Genomic DNA, 16,603 nt, shown 5'->3' on the forward strand with positions numbered 1-16,603 from the left:
GTATATAGTACGTATAGACGAAACTGAAATGTGACTTTAGGCAGCATTACATTCGACAGTAACATGTCCGTCGTGTGGCGTTCCGTGCCGAACTATCCTTCACACTAAAACACGCATTACTGAAAAGCTTAGAAGCAAATAAACATGACTGTGTTTAAACCACATGCCTGTTTTGTGAGCTGGAGTTCTTTATTTCTTGTCTGTCTCTTTGCTGAGATGAATTTATGGCCAGATGTTCTCAAAGTTAAAGGGTTCTTAATCATAGAAATCGTGTTACAGTGAATTAGTCACTGAAAGAGTTTCACAGACTGTTGCTGCTAATGAAGCTTTGCTCTAAAATGCATTGTACAGAAGGAGAGGGAAGAGTCACGAGGACATCCTCTTGAATACGTCTGTGAGCGCTCATAAAACACTAAGAATGATGGGAAAGGAAAAGCGGCACGTCGATGCAAATGCGACATTTGTTTTTCGCTGCACAAGCCACTGCACACGTACATTTCCCAGTTGCAATTTGTAATTACGTGTGAAAAACATATTCGTAGGTAAACACCTGCCATCATGTGACTAACGTGATAAACACGTGTATGCGAAAGGGGGGGGGGATCACACATGGTTGTAAAAACCATGTAAAAACACTTTACCTGATTTTTATCTTTTTATGAATTCATTTTTTTATTATAATTATGTAAAATAGCGAATCCTGTATATAAAATCACATGTACATCAATCCTGTTTATAAACAATAATGTAAGTATTAATGATGTGAGTATAAATAATGTAAAAACAAAAAAAACGCATGTTGTTCTCTTTGTAAATATCATATAGAAATAAGGTGGGAAACAAACTGTACAGATAAACCCGATATTCAATCCTATTAAAAAAAAAGATCAATCAGGAGAAAGTGAGAATAATTGAATTTTAAAGGAAAAAAATCTAATTTAAATAAATCTTGTATGGGGATCAGATATGAAACTAAAACATAAAGCATCACATGCATTGATAAAACATGCAAAAATGAGGTTTGCTAAAGTAGAGACACAGGAATGTTGTGGTTTTCACTTTACATCACTTTTCCTTTCATCCCACATGCTGGTGAGGTTCTATATGGTGAGTGTACACAGTGTAGAGTTACTACTAACGACTCAGGGGGCGTGGCTTGCGTTGGGCAAGTGGGCGTGACCCAGAGCTGTGACTGCTGCTTCTATAAGCCATGTGTTGGAGTCAGTTTTCCACAACGGAGCTGCACAGAGTAACGTGAGATCTTAAATAGTGAGAGTAAGAACTTACTCTCCTCTTTCTTCTACAATCAGTCTTTTTTTTTTCATTTGTTACCACCAGAAATGTTTACTTTCTTTTTTTTTTTAAATGCATGTATTATAAAAGTACTTTTTGCATGTAATTTTAACCCTCTATCTTTATTGAAGTCCATACAGATGGCAAATGACTCACTTGGGAAATGTGCGCGTTGTTGCAAGAGGTGGTGTTTGTGAGCGCGCGCGCCAGCCCGGACTCTCTCAGTGTTCTCGCAGGCGACTTTCCGACGGACACGCGCGTTCCTCCTCGCTGAGATGAGTACTTTCTACATCACCATTGAAGTGATCATCGCTGTGCTGTCCATTGTCGGCAACGTGCTGGTGTGCTGGGCTGTCGCCATCAACTCCACCCTCAAGAACGCCACCAACTACTTCTTGGTGTCTCTGGCTGTAGCCGATATTCTGGTCGGGTGTCTCGCCATCCCCTTCGCCATCACTATCAGCATCGGGCTGCCCTGCGACTTCTACGGCTGCCTTTTTCTCGCCTGCTTCGTCCTGGTTCTCACCCAGAGCTCCATCTTCAGCCTCCTGGCGGTGGCCATCGACAGATACCTGGCTGTCAAAATTCCTCTAAGGTGAGTGTGAACTTGAGCAGCTCATCTTAGATCATCACTGCAATGTATTTATTTCTTTTTTTTTTTTTGGATGCAAGGTTTGAAATCTTTGCCCTCAAGGACCGACCCTGATTAGGGTTTATTACATTTCACCAAGCTGTCAATAAGTCAATCTGAAACTTATTTATACAAAATATAAGATGAACATCACGTTCAAAAGGTTGCTCCTTATATCACAACCTGTGCAACTTTCTGTATGCATGCATTTCCCCATATACTGCATGCAAGCTTCATCACAGCTGATCACCCATAGACTTGGATTGTTTACTGTAGATGATGGTCATAGAGAAACACTGAGATCAGGGACACGGTGATGAAGACGTCACTAATCAATTGGTTATCAGTAGAGCTGGATTGTTGTCATTATCAACAGGTTCTTATACACTGACACAACAGTTGCGTTTTGAGGTTTTAAGGATTTTAATAGAGATCATTGTATAAATATGGGGCGATGATGTGATCACACACTTTAATCATGTGCAGGATGAGAGTGTGTGGTTAGTACAACATCTTCGGGTGCTGTTCTGCTAAAGCGTGTCGTTTACCTGGAAACATACAGTAGAACGCTGGCTGTGTATCAAACTTCTGTCATGCTGAATAAAAAAAACTTATTGAAGGTGTACTGGTTTCTAATCAAACTCTTGGTGGCTGAGATCAGATTAATCACTGACTGGAGGTTTTAGATCAGATTCCGGTTGGAAAGAATTCAACTGATTTGTATAAAACCATAAGGTTATTATTTTATGTATTTGAAATTATAACATTATAATTAATCGTACTAATCTACTGCTATTAATTGTGGGCTAATACGTAAGAGTTGCATCCCACACACACACACACACACACACACACACACACACACACACACACACACACACACACACACACTGTTACACCTAGAAAAGATTTTAGCTAGGATAAGCCCACTGGCTTGTTTTGGGGAGGTTGGAGGAAACCCCAGGGGGGAGAAAATGCTTGTTTTCCATCACAGTACATTTGCTCACACTTTCTGTGTGTAATTGAAAGTGAGCATGTCTGTGGTCTGGGCACTTTTCCGCAGCTGCATGCGTAGGTGAAGAAAAAAAAAGTGCAACACCCCCCCCCCCCCTCATGTAAAGTTTGTTTCTTTTTTTGTTGTAGTTTCCGACTCATTTGCAGGTTGAGAAGTGCGCGTTTTGGGTATGCACGGGTTAATACGCACGGTTTAACAGGACGCTCTTCCCACAGCATTCCCTTATGGTTCTCATTTAGCAGGAACCACTGTGGGACTCTCGCATTCGCCCCGGCCACCCACTTGCTTGAGCACAAAGCCCGGGGTAGTGTGTGGCTGCTTGCATGGTGCCTGGGGACTGCAACTCCGAAGCATGGACATGCATTCCAATGCGCCTCCATTATTGTACACAAAAGCGAGCTGTATGGTGGAGGAGGGTCGCTGATGTCATTTTTAGATGCGAAAGAACAGTCCCCTCGCATCGATTAGCATGAAAACCGCCTCGAGACTCAACAGTCCCGAAGGCAATTACTCCATTTCTCTTCTGCAGTTTCAGCGCGATCTCGGAATACATCACGAGGTGCGAACAGACTCTATTACTCAACACTTTTTCAAACGATCGCAAGTGCTTCTTCATGTGAACTACCATCATTCCAGATTCATGGTTTTAACAGATGGTTTAGAATATATATGATGGGAAAATTCCAGTCACGGTACAGCAAGTTCCAGCAAACTATAGCTTCACCGCCGTTTTTCTGATGCACACTTCATTCTGACCAGGTTTATAAGCAGAGTAAAAGCATGTTAGTAAACTCCACCACCCACTACAGATTCACATGAACATTTCAGCACGAAGATTCCTTACACTCAATCGGTGTTTTGTTGATGCTGGTGGAAAAGCGGCGCGCCAACATTTCCTGTAGGTGTTCACTTGAGCCGATATCTGATCTACATCGTTCTTATCTTTATCAACCCATTGAGTGAGCCCACATGCCCAGTGGAGAAGGAGAAGGAAAAGGAGATTTAGGTGTCAGGCTAGAAGAACATTCCCATCAGGATAGACGTGTTTCATCATGGAATAAAAGTGGACAAACAGGCGGTAGTGAAAGAAAGAAATTCCCCACATTGAGTAGTCATAGTTTATATCACACGTGCACGCCTGTGTGTCCGGAGTGTGGTGAAGGATGATTCATATTGCAAGATGGGTTTTTTTTTTAGAAGGAAATCGTGGTGAGAGCTTTCAGTCTTTCACATAGACCCTAAATGTGAAAATCACTTTACCCGCTGTTACTATTCGCAGACATCCGGCTACAAATGAAAACGAAACCCCAATAATGAGCCATCCTTCAAAAAAGAAGTCCAATTGGCGTCTTGATCTAAAACCGAGACCGGCTGGAGACCTGCTCAGGAGTTCGGAGCAGGAGACGGAGCACCAAATAATGATGATTGCTTAATTGTTTTATGCAGGAGGTTTTTTTTCTACATATATGTTCAGATTATTCCTTCAAATTCCTTTAATCCCATTTCTGTTATGTACGAATGACCATTTGCATTTATTACTTTATAACAAGACGAGCATTTTAAATATAAAATAAACAAGCACGTGACCAGTGATTGGATTTTGGGAACGCTAATGATGAGTGTTCGTTGGAAACAGAGGTTAATGTTGAAAAAGTCAATAAATAAATAAACAGACAGATAGACAGAAGCTTTATACTCATCATATGTACGTTATGGTAAATTCTTTCGTCACATAACCCGGAGATGTTAGGAAGCAGGGGTCAGAGCTGCAGGGGTCATGTTACATTTATAAATGTATAATTTAAGTTTTTTGAACCGGTTAACACTTTAATTTATCGTATAAACACAATCAATGTTTGCATTCTCACTTTCTTGTATTTCTGTTTCTCTGGCTCATTACTAAGGACATCTGTGCTGACTGAAGACATGTTAGCGTGCCAGAGCAACATAACAGTTTCTCTGTTTCCCCATAACAAAATAAATAATGTTGGTTAATTAACTAAATGCGATCCAGATATACAAGGTTTGGCCAGACTCGCATCCTAAAATGTGAAAGATGAGAAGACTTCCAAATAAATAAATCAAATCAAATCACTGGACAGAATTACATCAGGAAAAGAGAATGTTTCTAAACAATTCAGTCCATTTTTTTTTTTTAACAATTTAAATTAACGTTCATAGCAAGAAAGAAAAACCAAAAAACGTCAAAAAAACATTTTCAATTGATTTGTGATTCAGCAGCATTAACAGCTGCCTTCCTATCAGATGGAAACCAGATGCAGTAAAACGATCTTTTACCAATTACTTTTTGGGTTTCCAGATGCAAATTTGTGTTTAAACACCTTAGAATTTAAAAATATACAGACTAAAGCCACTCGTTTATTGCATTTGAATAATTTGGAGGCGTGTGCGCTAAAGCGTTCTCATCCGTTCAGCCAACAGGGCCACAAAGTTTTGCGTACTGTCCTGAACATTATGATGAGAGGATCTGGAGGTTTCTGGGTGCGTTTTTGATTTTTGTTAAAAATAAATAAACAGGCACGCATGTACAGTAGTTACACCCCCCGCGCTGTGCGTTAAAACGTCCCGGAGATCATTTGACTCGAGCATTACTGGTAAATCTTAAGGATTGCATGCAACCGTCAGTAAACAAATACATGTAAACAAATCCAGTCACAGCTGTTCCTTAACAACAACAAAAAACACAGTTAGCAGTTCTGAAACTTTGCTGGTTGAACAACAGGTTTAAGGTCACATTAATGAACTTCTTCAAAAGAGACTTCACAGAAAAACTTTGCACAACTGTTTACACAAACAAGTCTTTTCTCTGAATCAGTATGGCATCGAAAGTGTTGACGGATGTTCAGCTGCTCTTCGCTTTGTGCAAGGCTAGCTACGGTCCTTTCACTCTGGAGATGTGTGTGGTCTTCTGCCGTGCTGTGACGAGAGAGAGCGTGGGGAGCATGCGCATAACTCGCAATAAATAAATGTATTAAATATATCATAAATCTATATTTTTAATTGAAGTTTTAAACCCAAACTCAGGATGTGGCGAGTTTGAGGTTATTGCACAAGGCATTGCTGTGGTGGAACAGCAGGGAAATCTTAATGCTACAGCAAACAAACACATCCAGAAGAAGTTTGTGCTTCTAATTCATGGTAGCGATCTAAGGAAGGCCCATATATGGGAATGATAGTCGGCTGTACACAAAATTCGTCCCACAGAGTCCGTTTTGGTACAGCTGCAGGATCCCCGGATCGATAATGAGCTCGGTGTACTGTTAAACCTTTTCGCCGTGCAGTTTCTCTGGATTCCTCCCAAAAATATGTAGGCAGGTATATTGACAAGTCTAATTTGCCCCTAGGTGTGTGTGAAAGTGAGATAATGGCATTCCACCAGTCATGTATTCCTGCTTCGCACAGTGTGTTCCTGAGATAGCTTTCAGATCCACCAATCACAGTAAGAAGCAATACATGTTTACAGGTTCCTTCATGGAGATAGATTTTATATATATATATATATATATATATATAATGGATATTTTCTCCTCGCTGAACTGTTTCTCAAGCTTTCAGCACCACTGCTGCTACATGCCTATGACACATCACAACACTACGGAGAACGAGGCGTGTATATAAAATACAGATTGACATGGCAGAGGTAGAGCTGCAACTTCCTGGAGACGGAACAGGAAAAGATCGTCTGGGTTTATTTTATCATTTTTAATCACATCGGCCTCACTTATGGAGACGCACATTTCTAATATATATATATATATATATAATTTTACATTGAGGAAGAGACCTCACTCCACATTTCAGTTCTAATATTAATTGTCACCGCTGACCTTTGGGTGTTGATCGCAGTGACCCTTTAAATATCTAGTGTCTGTGATGAAACTCATTAGTAATCTGGGGCTTAAATGGAACCAGAACCCAGTTTGCCTTCAGATCTCAAGCTACATGAAGAAACTCTGTCAAAGTTCCAAATAGCTCAGGAAGCAAACAAATCTTCTTGCCAGAAGATGCTGACAGAACAGTAGTGACATACTGGAGAAGCACTTCAGTGCACATAAAATGTGTTCCATCAAAGACATCACTGGATGTGCATCACAAGCGTTCAGTCGTCCTAAGCCATAGAAGAGGAGGGAGATGGAAATGTGTGAATAAAGGGGACTGGGTTGATGGGGGGGGTGATGACTATAATCATGCAATGACTCATGCGTCTTCACTCCCATGGTGAAGGAAGACATACAGTTAGATGTAGAGGACAGAGTAGTATGGAGACGGATGATCTGCTGTGGCGACCCCTAATGGGAGCAGCCAAAAAAAGAAGAAATGGGTTACAAACAAGGCCAAAGAAAGGAATTTAAGAATGTGATCTTGACTTGACCCCCTTAAGACTTAAGTCATTGGTCTTGGACTTGACAATGGTGGTCTCGACTACATCCCTAGTTAAAAGGAGAGTACAAACCATTCAAAAAACATGTAAATAGGAGGAAAGGCCACATTAAAGAAGACTGGAACACAGAGAATAACATACATGATATATACCAGGGTTTTTGTCTGCAGTGATCAGTGTGCAGGTTCTCCTAATGATGGAACTCAGGACAGAAGAGAAATGCAATGGGAGGATTAAGTTAGACTTGAATAATGCATCCGAATGCATGATTTACTCCATCTGAGTGGCCAGGCTTGGCAGGCTTGCAGATGAATTGTCCTGTGCTGAAGGGTTTGAGCCATCACTCTGGTCTCGGGTTGTGTAGATCTGGTCTTGATTCTTCGGTGCAAATGGCATCACTCCAAAACAGACAAAAAGACACTGTTGGAAAGTTTTGCACTGTGAACGGACTCAGTTTAGATTCATTTTAATGGGAAATATTTTACTTTCTTTGGATTAACGGTTAAATTATAATCAGAGATTTGATAACTGTCTCCTCAATGCCGGAATATTCGAACAACAAAAAATAAACACACCTGTTTGGCTAGAGAAATGGAATTGGCAAGAACAGGAGGAGTGGTCATGGAGTACATATTAACCATTGTTTGGCAGAGGCACTTAGTTTTCTCGGCAATGTTTAATTAGCTGGGTGTTTTTGATATTTTCCACTTGGTCTTAAATAACGAGAGTGAATTTGAGGTCAGAATCAGAAGTATTGCATTTGCAGTTATAATAAATTAAGGGTGTAAATAAAAGAAAAAGAGCCACTGAGCAGTAAATCAAAAACTTTCTAGGATGATTAGGATAGTTTTTTGTTGTTGTTTTTTTTACAGGCTTGTCACTAATCTCTCTCTCTCTCTTTGTACAGGTATAAGGAGCTGGTTACAGGAAACAGGGCAAGAAGAATCATTGCCATTTTATGGATTCTATCGTTCATCATTGGCCTCATCCCATTTGCAGGCTGGAACAAGAAAGCCAGCGCTTGCATTTCGACTAAAAATCAAAGTTCTCCTCTCCACAACTCCAGTGCCGGTAAGGGAATAGCAGCAGAAACAGACCAGGGCTTCGTGCAGAGCTGCCGTCTAAAATGCCTCTTCGAGAGCGTAGTGGACATGAGCTATATGGTCTACTTCAACTTTTTTGGATGCGTACTGCTGCCCTTGCTCATCATGCTAGGCATCTACGTCAAGATTTTCACGGTGGCTCGCAAGCAGCTGCGCCAGATCAAGCTCGGGAGCGTGATGGGCAACGGCGAGAGCCGCCAACACCAGCACCATCGTGGCCTCCTTCAGCGCGAAATCCGTGCTGCCAAGTCCCTGTCTATTATCGTCGGCCTCTTCGCGCTGTGCTGGCTGCCTGTCCACGTCCTCAACTGCCTCACCCTCTTTACGCAAGTGGGCAAATCCGAGCTCCTCATGTACGTGGCCATTATGCTCTCGCATGCCAACTCGGCTGTCAACCCCATTATCTACGCGTACCGAATCCGGGAGTTCAGGAACACCTTCCGGAAAATTCTGGCACGCCACTTCCTTTGCTGTCGACAAGAGCTGTACCTGAGCTCCAACGGAAGCACTCGAAAAAGAGAACAGATTACCATGACCATTGATCCCCTGTTATAGGGTCATGAGACACTGGAAATAATTTAATTTAATCTTATTTTTAACTGAGCATCATTTAATATATGGGGAGCAATGTTTACACACCAGAGAAAAACTGCAAGAATGTGGATTGCAAGGTTTGTTTATGACTTGCAGATCGTTCTGGGACTTTTTACCTTGTTGTTAAACTGAAGCGGAGGGCAAAATGCGCCTCAAATAACACTACTAAGACGGAGAAAATACATGAACTAAATGTCCTTTTTACCCTGATGCATCTAACAAGCTTGAACAAACTGTACTCTTCATTCCAAGTCTTAAGGGACAGAAAACATGCCTCTAAACTTGACTAGAGGTGAATCCTAGTCATGAGGCGAGAATAAACAAAGGTGGAGGGAGCAATGCCCAGAAAGCACCGACGTGGGAAAACTTCATTAAAAGCCCCTTTTTTGTTTTGTTTTTAAAAAGGAACTGCAACAAATTGTTACAGACAGAAAAGCAGCACAGAGCCAGACACACACTGGGGTGGTGGAATATGTCGAATACAAACGGCTTCTAATTTAATCTGTAACAGTCTTTTAAAGTGCTTGAATCTTTAAGACTGTTTAAGACTGATAATGTACAATTTAGGTTATTATAGAAAGCTCAGGAAAACCATTTCGGAAGAGGAGACAGGAATCGTGTTGAGGAAATCCACTGAAAGAACATTGGGCTGGTTACCAAATCAAAGAGATAGCACTGTGTAAACGATTCAGCCGTATACAGATTAGAGAAATCAACACACTAATAGTTCTAATTCTGGAAACAAGGCACTCTGTGTATGAAATGCGCTCAGAAGTTTAGAGCGTAAGACCGTCCCTTCGAACGTCATTAGAGCCCCGTTTCGTAACCTCTCGGCAAGAGCACATTTCCACATGTTGAAATGCTATTATGTCACGTATTAGGTCACACTCCCATATACATCATACGGTCTTTTCTTTCCCTCTCGCTCTCACACACACACACACACACACACACACACACACACACACACACACACACACACAAGTGGTCCCAAGCTGCCCTGGTGTTGGACTTGGGGTTATTGTCTCCCTCATGGGTGCATCACTGCTCCCAAGGGCCCAGTCTGCCATTGGATTTACAGCGTGACGGTCGGGCAAAAAAAAGCGTCTGCAGCAGTGAGATTTAAAGCGTCACCTCTGAGCTGGCAGCCACCTACCTCTTGAACACTGTTCTCACAAAATACTGTGAATTTTAGCCGGTGTCCTCTACAACTGATCAAAACCATAGGATTGTAAAAAAACAATTCTTTAAAAAAAAAAAAAGAAAAGAAAAAAAGAAATGACATCTCGGGTGGTTGTGAAGGTCATTACATGGTGAAGAGAAAGTGTACTGATGGCACTGAACAATAAAAAAGCAGGTCCCATGTTTTCGTCATGTACGGAGTGAAAGCGTTCTGCTGTAGGAATATAATCGAAGGCGGAGATGCGAGCCGAAGCGAGGTGAAGCCACTGTAGGGTTTTTTTTTGGTTTTTTTTACGTCTGGATGTTTTATTCCTCGTATACCACAGCACTTTGCCAACAATTCCAATTAATTTTTGTTTCAACATGTATTTATTTATTTATAACGTCTTACCGTTTAGGTTACGTTTCACGATTTGAGATGGTAATTCAAGTTATAACCATAAACATCTGTTCCTGATCTTTGTTCTCTCTTTTAAAACTATTAATACAAAAAAGAAATAAAAAAGTGTGTAAGTAAGGAAATCACAAACCCTCCATCCAATTAGGAAAATTCTAAAGCTAGCTGTTTCTAACATTCCAGAGACTGTAAGAAATAAAGAAATAAATAGGTACCATAAGGACTCATTTGTGGCGTCGCAGTCAGCACAAGCCCGTGTGCAAGTCGCTACTTTCGAATCTAATTAGACTGTTTTAGAACAAGCACGTGACTATAAACACGTGGTTCGTCTTGTGGTTTTAGAGAATTAACGACACCTTTTAATTGATCAGAATCCAGAATCCGACTTTGGTCTAAAGACGATTTTATCATCGGTCCCAATAACGAGGTTGTTGTTGTTGTTTTGAAAGGTTTCCTAAACCACTGTATTGAAGTGCAATGCGTTTTTTCAGCCATGAAAAAAAGCCCCTTTTTTGACTTTGCAATTCGGATCACTTAATGGCTCATGCAAGTTGTAAATGAAAAGGATTTTTTTTGAAATAGCACACAGAGATTTGCCTTTTCCCCCTCCTTTTTTAAATAAATCAGTCGCTCGGTCAGGCTGGAGTGATCGGATACACGTGACGAGAGCTGTGATATAGTTCGGCGAAAGCGCGGTAGTGCCGAGACGGGGGTAAGAAGCTGTTCATCGATTATGAGATGCAGCGAGGCAGGTGAACACGAGCTCTGTAGCTTCCTAACTAAACCCATTCCAGCCTTTTAATCTTTCTTTTATTACTTCTCCTAAAGGGCTAAACTGCAGGAATGTACCAAATGTGACTGGACATTCCCCTGGAGACCAATCTGTACTGCACTGTTTGGGTGGGGGTTGTTTCGCTCGCTGCCCATTTATTCGCATAGAAATGTACTTTTAATAGCTTGGTTGAAAGCAGACAATTGTCGGATGGAGGGAAGCGTGCTTTCATTTTTTTTTTTTTTTTTTTTATCAAATTAAGTATAAACTACACATTTAAGGTCTACTTGAGCTCTTACAGTCCTGACTACAGAGAGATGTGCGTTTTTAACTTTGTGCTACAGTATTCGTGCTACATTTATCAGCATACACTGTGGTTCATCATTGATGTTGAGTATTTGTGTTGAAGTGTTATCACAGTATACATTGTCAGCTGTATGAAGCAGTACTGTTATTAATATGTATGTTTGGTGACATTTTGTTAATAAAAGCTCTTTATATATAAATATCTTTTTATAACTGCTGAAATTAGTGGAAAATGAAAAAACTCATCATCAGGGTTGAGGAACAGTTTAGTAATAAAATTTAGAGATCAGTTTTTAAATGAAACTTATTCGACAAGATTTTATCTTTTTTCACTTTTTCTTTAACGGTTTTGTACATTACCCATAATGCCATTCGGCTGCCTGCTGATAGCAGCATCAAGGACTTGCATAACTGTAGATACGGACGGCTAAACTCTTGCATGTTCTGGTGCTCAAACAAACACTTGCATTCCTGTGGACAAAGAATTCACAGTGAATCTCAAGTGAACTAAAAAAAACATAAATAAAGAACTTTTTTTTTTTTCCCTGAAAATACAGTAGGCCTGTAAACAGAATCCAATGCTAAAGATAGAACCGGTGATGAGGGCAGAGAAATTCTTCAAATAAAAATAGGTGACATTGCTGAAGTCTCTCTGAACAGATGTACATTCTTTGGCAACCAATTAAATAATTTCTGTCACTTCCTGTCATGAGGTGGGAAGGTCCCCTGGGATTTCAATACAAACCCCCCCCCAAAAAAGCGCTCATTTAAAACAACCCACCATTTCAGCAGTATCTGAATCTTTCAGTAAACACGCTGACTTTTAAAACTTTGATCCCAGTAAGCGGTGACCTGTGAAGTGAGGATTAGATTATCTTTGTCCCAGGACTACAATCACAGCCTCGCTAAGAGGAATGAGAGTATTATGGTCCATTACTGCATCAAACCCCCACATTTGTCTGTTTTTTTGTGCCACACCACATGCTAAAAAAAATAAATAAAATACATTTGTAATATTAATAATATTAACCCCATGCGCATTTCTGTTTGACCATTTTTATAAAAAAAAATTATTATAAAAGAGACAAAATAAAACCTTTAACGCGACACATTTATTTACGACGTCCTTTCTGTACTCAGAATATAAAAAAAAGATCAACTCCAACAAAAAATAGTTTTTATTCACTAAAAATTGGTTTTAATTTTGTTCACCAAAATCCGCAGTGATTTCCACATCCGGCAATTAAAATCGTCCGTGTGGAAACAAAACAAAAGTTTCGTTTGGTGTCCTGATGATTCGGGAAAACATTTACAAGTCGTCCCCATGCTCTATGTTGAGTTTGCTTTCACTAATAATAAACATGCATTTGTCCATGCCCATGTTGATCAGAGTATTAAAAACTTGAAAAGTGAAGTATTTATTTACATGATGGTACATTAACAACAGATAAAAATGTGTGAGTGAGTTGGGGATTAATCGTGAGTTAACTCGTGACACTCATGCGATGTTGTGGACACCTAACTATGAGATTTGTATGTACTTTTTGAACATCCCATATTTAGTACCTATTTGCGTATAGAATAACCTCCACTCTTCTGGGAAGATGTTCCACTAGATTTTGGAGTGTGCTTGTGGAGATTTGTGCTCACCCACAAAGCCATTAGTAGGTGAGGAGGTTTGGGGTGCATGCTGCTGCATCCAGACACCCAATACAACTGTGGGCCTCCAACTTGGTGGTAACAGTTTGGGAAAGAACCAAATATGGCTGGGAAAAGTCAGGCGTCCCAATACTTTTGCCCAAATCTGAGACAGAAACCACAAGTGACTGATGAAATTGATGATTTCTTGTGACGTGCTGAAATCAAGTCTCCTGCATCAAATGTGTTTTATGTCAGAACAAAAATACACACATTTTTTACTTTTTTAAATTTTTTTTATTTCAACAAAGTTTGCCGTCTTCATTCAGACACACCCAGTACCACTAAAATCACCAGTTCCAGTGTGCAATATATGCATACACAAATGCTTATTTTATTTTTTTTTTATTAATTAAAGAAAATAAAGTATATAGGATTCATGCAGTAATTTACTATTCTTACTCCAGAATCAAACATCCCATAATAACTCCTCTTGGCTTTAGGGGTGTGTTTATGAGACAGGAAACCAATCAGGTCAGGATGTATATAGTCCTGGGTTCCTATTGGCTACTGAGTCATACCCAGTGGGGGTCTTTCCTTCTTTACAATCATGTGACCTGTGATTCCAGTGCTCCATTTATTTACCTTTTTGACCAAAAGGTTTAGATCATTTTCTTCACCAGGATTGTCTTCCAGAATGCTGCTTCATGGATCCAGCTCGGTTCTTCCGGACAGGATGAGGGTCATGTGCTGATCCGAGACCTGCTCCTGCTGGCACAAGCCCATGGCCTGGCACAAGTAAACTGCCAAAATGTGCTTACACTGAAAAAGCCGTATCCGTTAGAGAACACAGCGGGAAAAAAAATTAGTTATTCGATAAATTTTTAATATTCATCATGCAATATGCTAATTGTATCACGCTCGGAGATCATGTATCTTGTAAGGCTTTTTGAAACAAGGGCAAGAGTTTATACCACATACAAAGGCTTATGTTCTTACATGTATGTGCCGGTGTTGGGTTTCCACTGTTGGCCTAATTTGTTTTTACAGAAATAAGCCAGAGACAGCGCCTGAGGCCATGTCTAATGGGTAACAAAATATCGCTTCTTCGATTGGCTAAAACACTCGCCTTCTTCAGCCTCAGAATCCAAAAACCCAGGAACCGAACTCTACAAAGCAAAGCTCTGCTACGACACCAATCTTTTATCCTGCAAGGAGGAAACGAGGAATGTAACCGCGTTAGCGACCTGCATCAGGAGTTTAGCATCTTGCAACAATAGTGCATGCAGATCGCTATAAGACTGGTCTTAATGAAGCTGATATGCCAAGTTGGTTTTCTTCAGAATCAGATCAGCTGAGAAGATTGGTTGAATCTCCGTTATGTTCCCAGAGACTATGCTGCTTTTGAAGTCTGCACCGTTTAAAGGACACTTAATGATCTGGGAAATTTTTTGCCTACTGTATCTTTAGATTTCCCTTAATGTCTGAGAGGATTAGAACTTGGCGTGGCCTCCTGCAAAAGCTCCTCATCCGCCTCAAAGTTTGACGTGTTTTGCGAGATGTTTTTCTCATGGTTCCTAAACATATTACATTACAAAATTTAATACTTTTCCAGACTCAAATATGCAAACTTGGCTAAAGACTTTTAAGACCATATCTAACATCTGAAATGATCATTTTAAATTTTCGCGGTGTGGATTGTGAAAACGGAGGCTTTCGAAAACGTTGCCGAAGAGCCGGAAAGTAAATAAACGGCGGGCAGAAATGACGCATCTTACATTGTGCTTATGCGCAGCACAGGGACGTGAGTGCTTTCAGTGTAAATAAGCAACTTTTGGAGAACAATTAAAACTAAAAGCGCGGACAAAAATTGGATAAGTGTAGTGTCTTTGTTTAATAAAAAACTTTTTTATATATAAATACTTAATTCTATATATATATAAAAAAAAGGGAATAGAGCAATAATATGGAAACACAAATATTATCCCCCCCCCCTTCCTTCTCATCACAGCTGTACAGAATGCTCAGAGTTATGTAACCTTCATGTCAGCTCAAATCAGACTGATCATTCTCCTCTGACCTCTCAACAAGGCGTTTCCACCCACAGAAACGACTGATGGATTTTGTATTTATTTATTTTTTCAAATTCAAATCATTCTGTCAAAACTGAAGAAAATCCCACAAGTGACAACCGTGCCAAGTCAATCAGATCACTTAAACCCCCACTCCCCCATTCTGATGTCTGATTTTTTTTGCTTTTGTCCTGTATCTGTATAATCTTATGCAAGGGCCGTGCAGGTGTACGACCGTTCCTAATAAAGTGGCAACTGAGAGTATAAATAACATGTTTTATGAGTTTGCTCGTTTATAATTCTAGGAAGAAATGTTTCACCACCAGCAGCCATTAGATCAGCAAAACAGCTGTGTGTTACTTCTGTTGGGACCACTGCAGTCTGCTTCCCACACAGCTACACAAATACACACACACACACACACACACACACACACACACACACACACACACACACACACACACACACACACACACACACACACACACACACACACACACACACACACACACACACACACACACACACACACACACACAGCAGTCATGGCTTGGGGCCTGATGAGAATCTCAGACCGACCACTTCTGTTTTTAAGCCCTGTTTTGTTTTCATTTCAGGTCAAAAAGTCAGGAAGAAGTGGGTTCCGTAAATTTGTCACAAGACACACAGATTTTTAGCTTCAACCAGCTTCTGCTACATGTACATGATGCAAACACAAAAGTCAGCATTCTTCTTCTTTTTTTTGTGTTGTCCTTCGGGTTTGAGGCTTGAGTGGTGAACGTGCTCTTCTGGACTCGTGTTCTCACACAGACTATCTAATTTTAGCCTGTGGGTCTCTCAGGGGCTTCTCAGGCCGAGCTGATTAAAATGTTATTCTGCACTGGAAAGACATGGAGATCTCCTCTGGATGAGATGGAGAGTGAATCCAGGCCTGCCAATCAAAGAGCTGATTTCCAGCAGGATGGCACATAAGAACAACAGAGAGTAACATCTGGGCGACCTCAGGCTATAGACAGACTTTGCACTTCCTCATGAGGTCTCGCTGGATTTTCACACGAGGGTTTGCATCACTGCAGATCGCTTTATCTTATCAGTGTCCAATCAGATCTTCCTCTTTTACCAATGACTTTTTTTCTTTTTACCCCCGTGTGTACAGTTCACCCGAATACATGTACGAGGTGGTTTACAAAAGTAAAGT

General features: G+C 40.5%; 3 protein-coding genes across 11 annotated transcripts in view; 2 read left to right on the plus strand and 1 right to left on the minus strand.

Moving 5' to 3' along the window:
• specc1 (sperm antigen with calponin homology and coiled-coil domains 1) overlaps positions 1–164 on the plus strand; it is a 100,265-nt gene extending 100,101 nt beyond the window's left edge. For all 9 annotated transcript variants that reach the window (XM_083531783.1, XM_083531784.1, XM_083531785.1 and 6 more), the window contains one exon: positions 1–164. This exon is cut by the window's left edge and continues 558 nt beyond it. The gene's annotated coding sequence lies outside the window, so the exon portion shown is untranslated.
• A 1,134-nt stretch (positions 165–1,298) lies between these two features.
• adora2b (adenosine A2b receptor) lies at positions 1,299–11,895 on the plus strand. Its single transcript, XM_083531958.1, is given in 3 exon segments — positions 1,299–1,542; positions 1,544–1,888; positions 8,249–11,895. Coding segments are annotated over 3 exon segments (1,182 nt in total). The 5' UTR covers positions 1,299–1,456; the 3' UTR covers positions 9,000–11,895.
• Positions 11,225–16,603, minus strand: part of zswim7 (zinc finger, SWIM-type containing 7) — a 33,653-nt gene continuing 28,274 nt past the window's right edge. The window contains exons 7-8 of the mRNA XM_083532076.1: positions 14,014–14,155; positions 11,225–12,166 (exon numbers count right to left, since the gene is read on the minus strand). Coding sequence (XP_083388202.1) covers positions 14,039–14,155 — 117 coding nt within the window. The 3' untranslated portion in view covers positions 11,225–12,166; positions 14,014–14,038. The remainder of the gene's footprint in view (positions 12,167–14,013; positions 14,156–16,603) is intronic.

Source organism: Silurus aristotelis (assembly GCF_946808225.1).
Source record: "Silurus aristotelis genome assembly, chromosome: 26".
NCBI classification, from domain to species: domain Eukaryota; kingdom Metazoa; phylum Chordata; class Actinopteri; order Siluriformes; family Siluridae; genus Silurus; species Silurus aristotelis.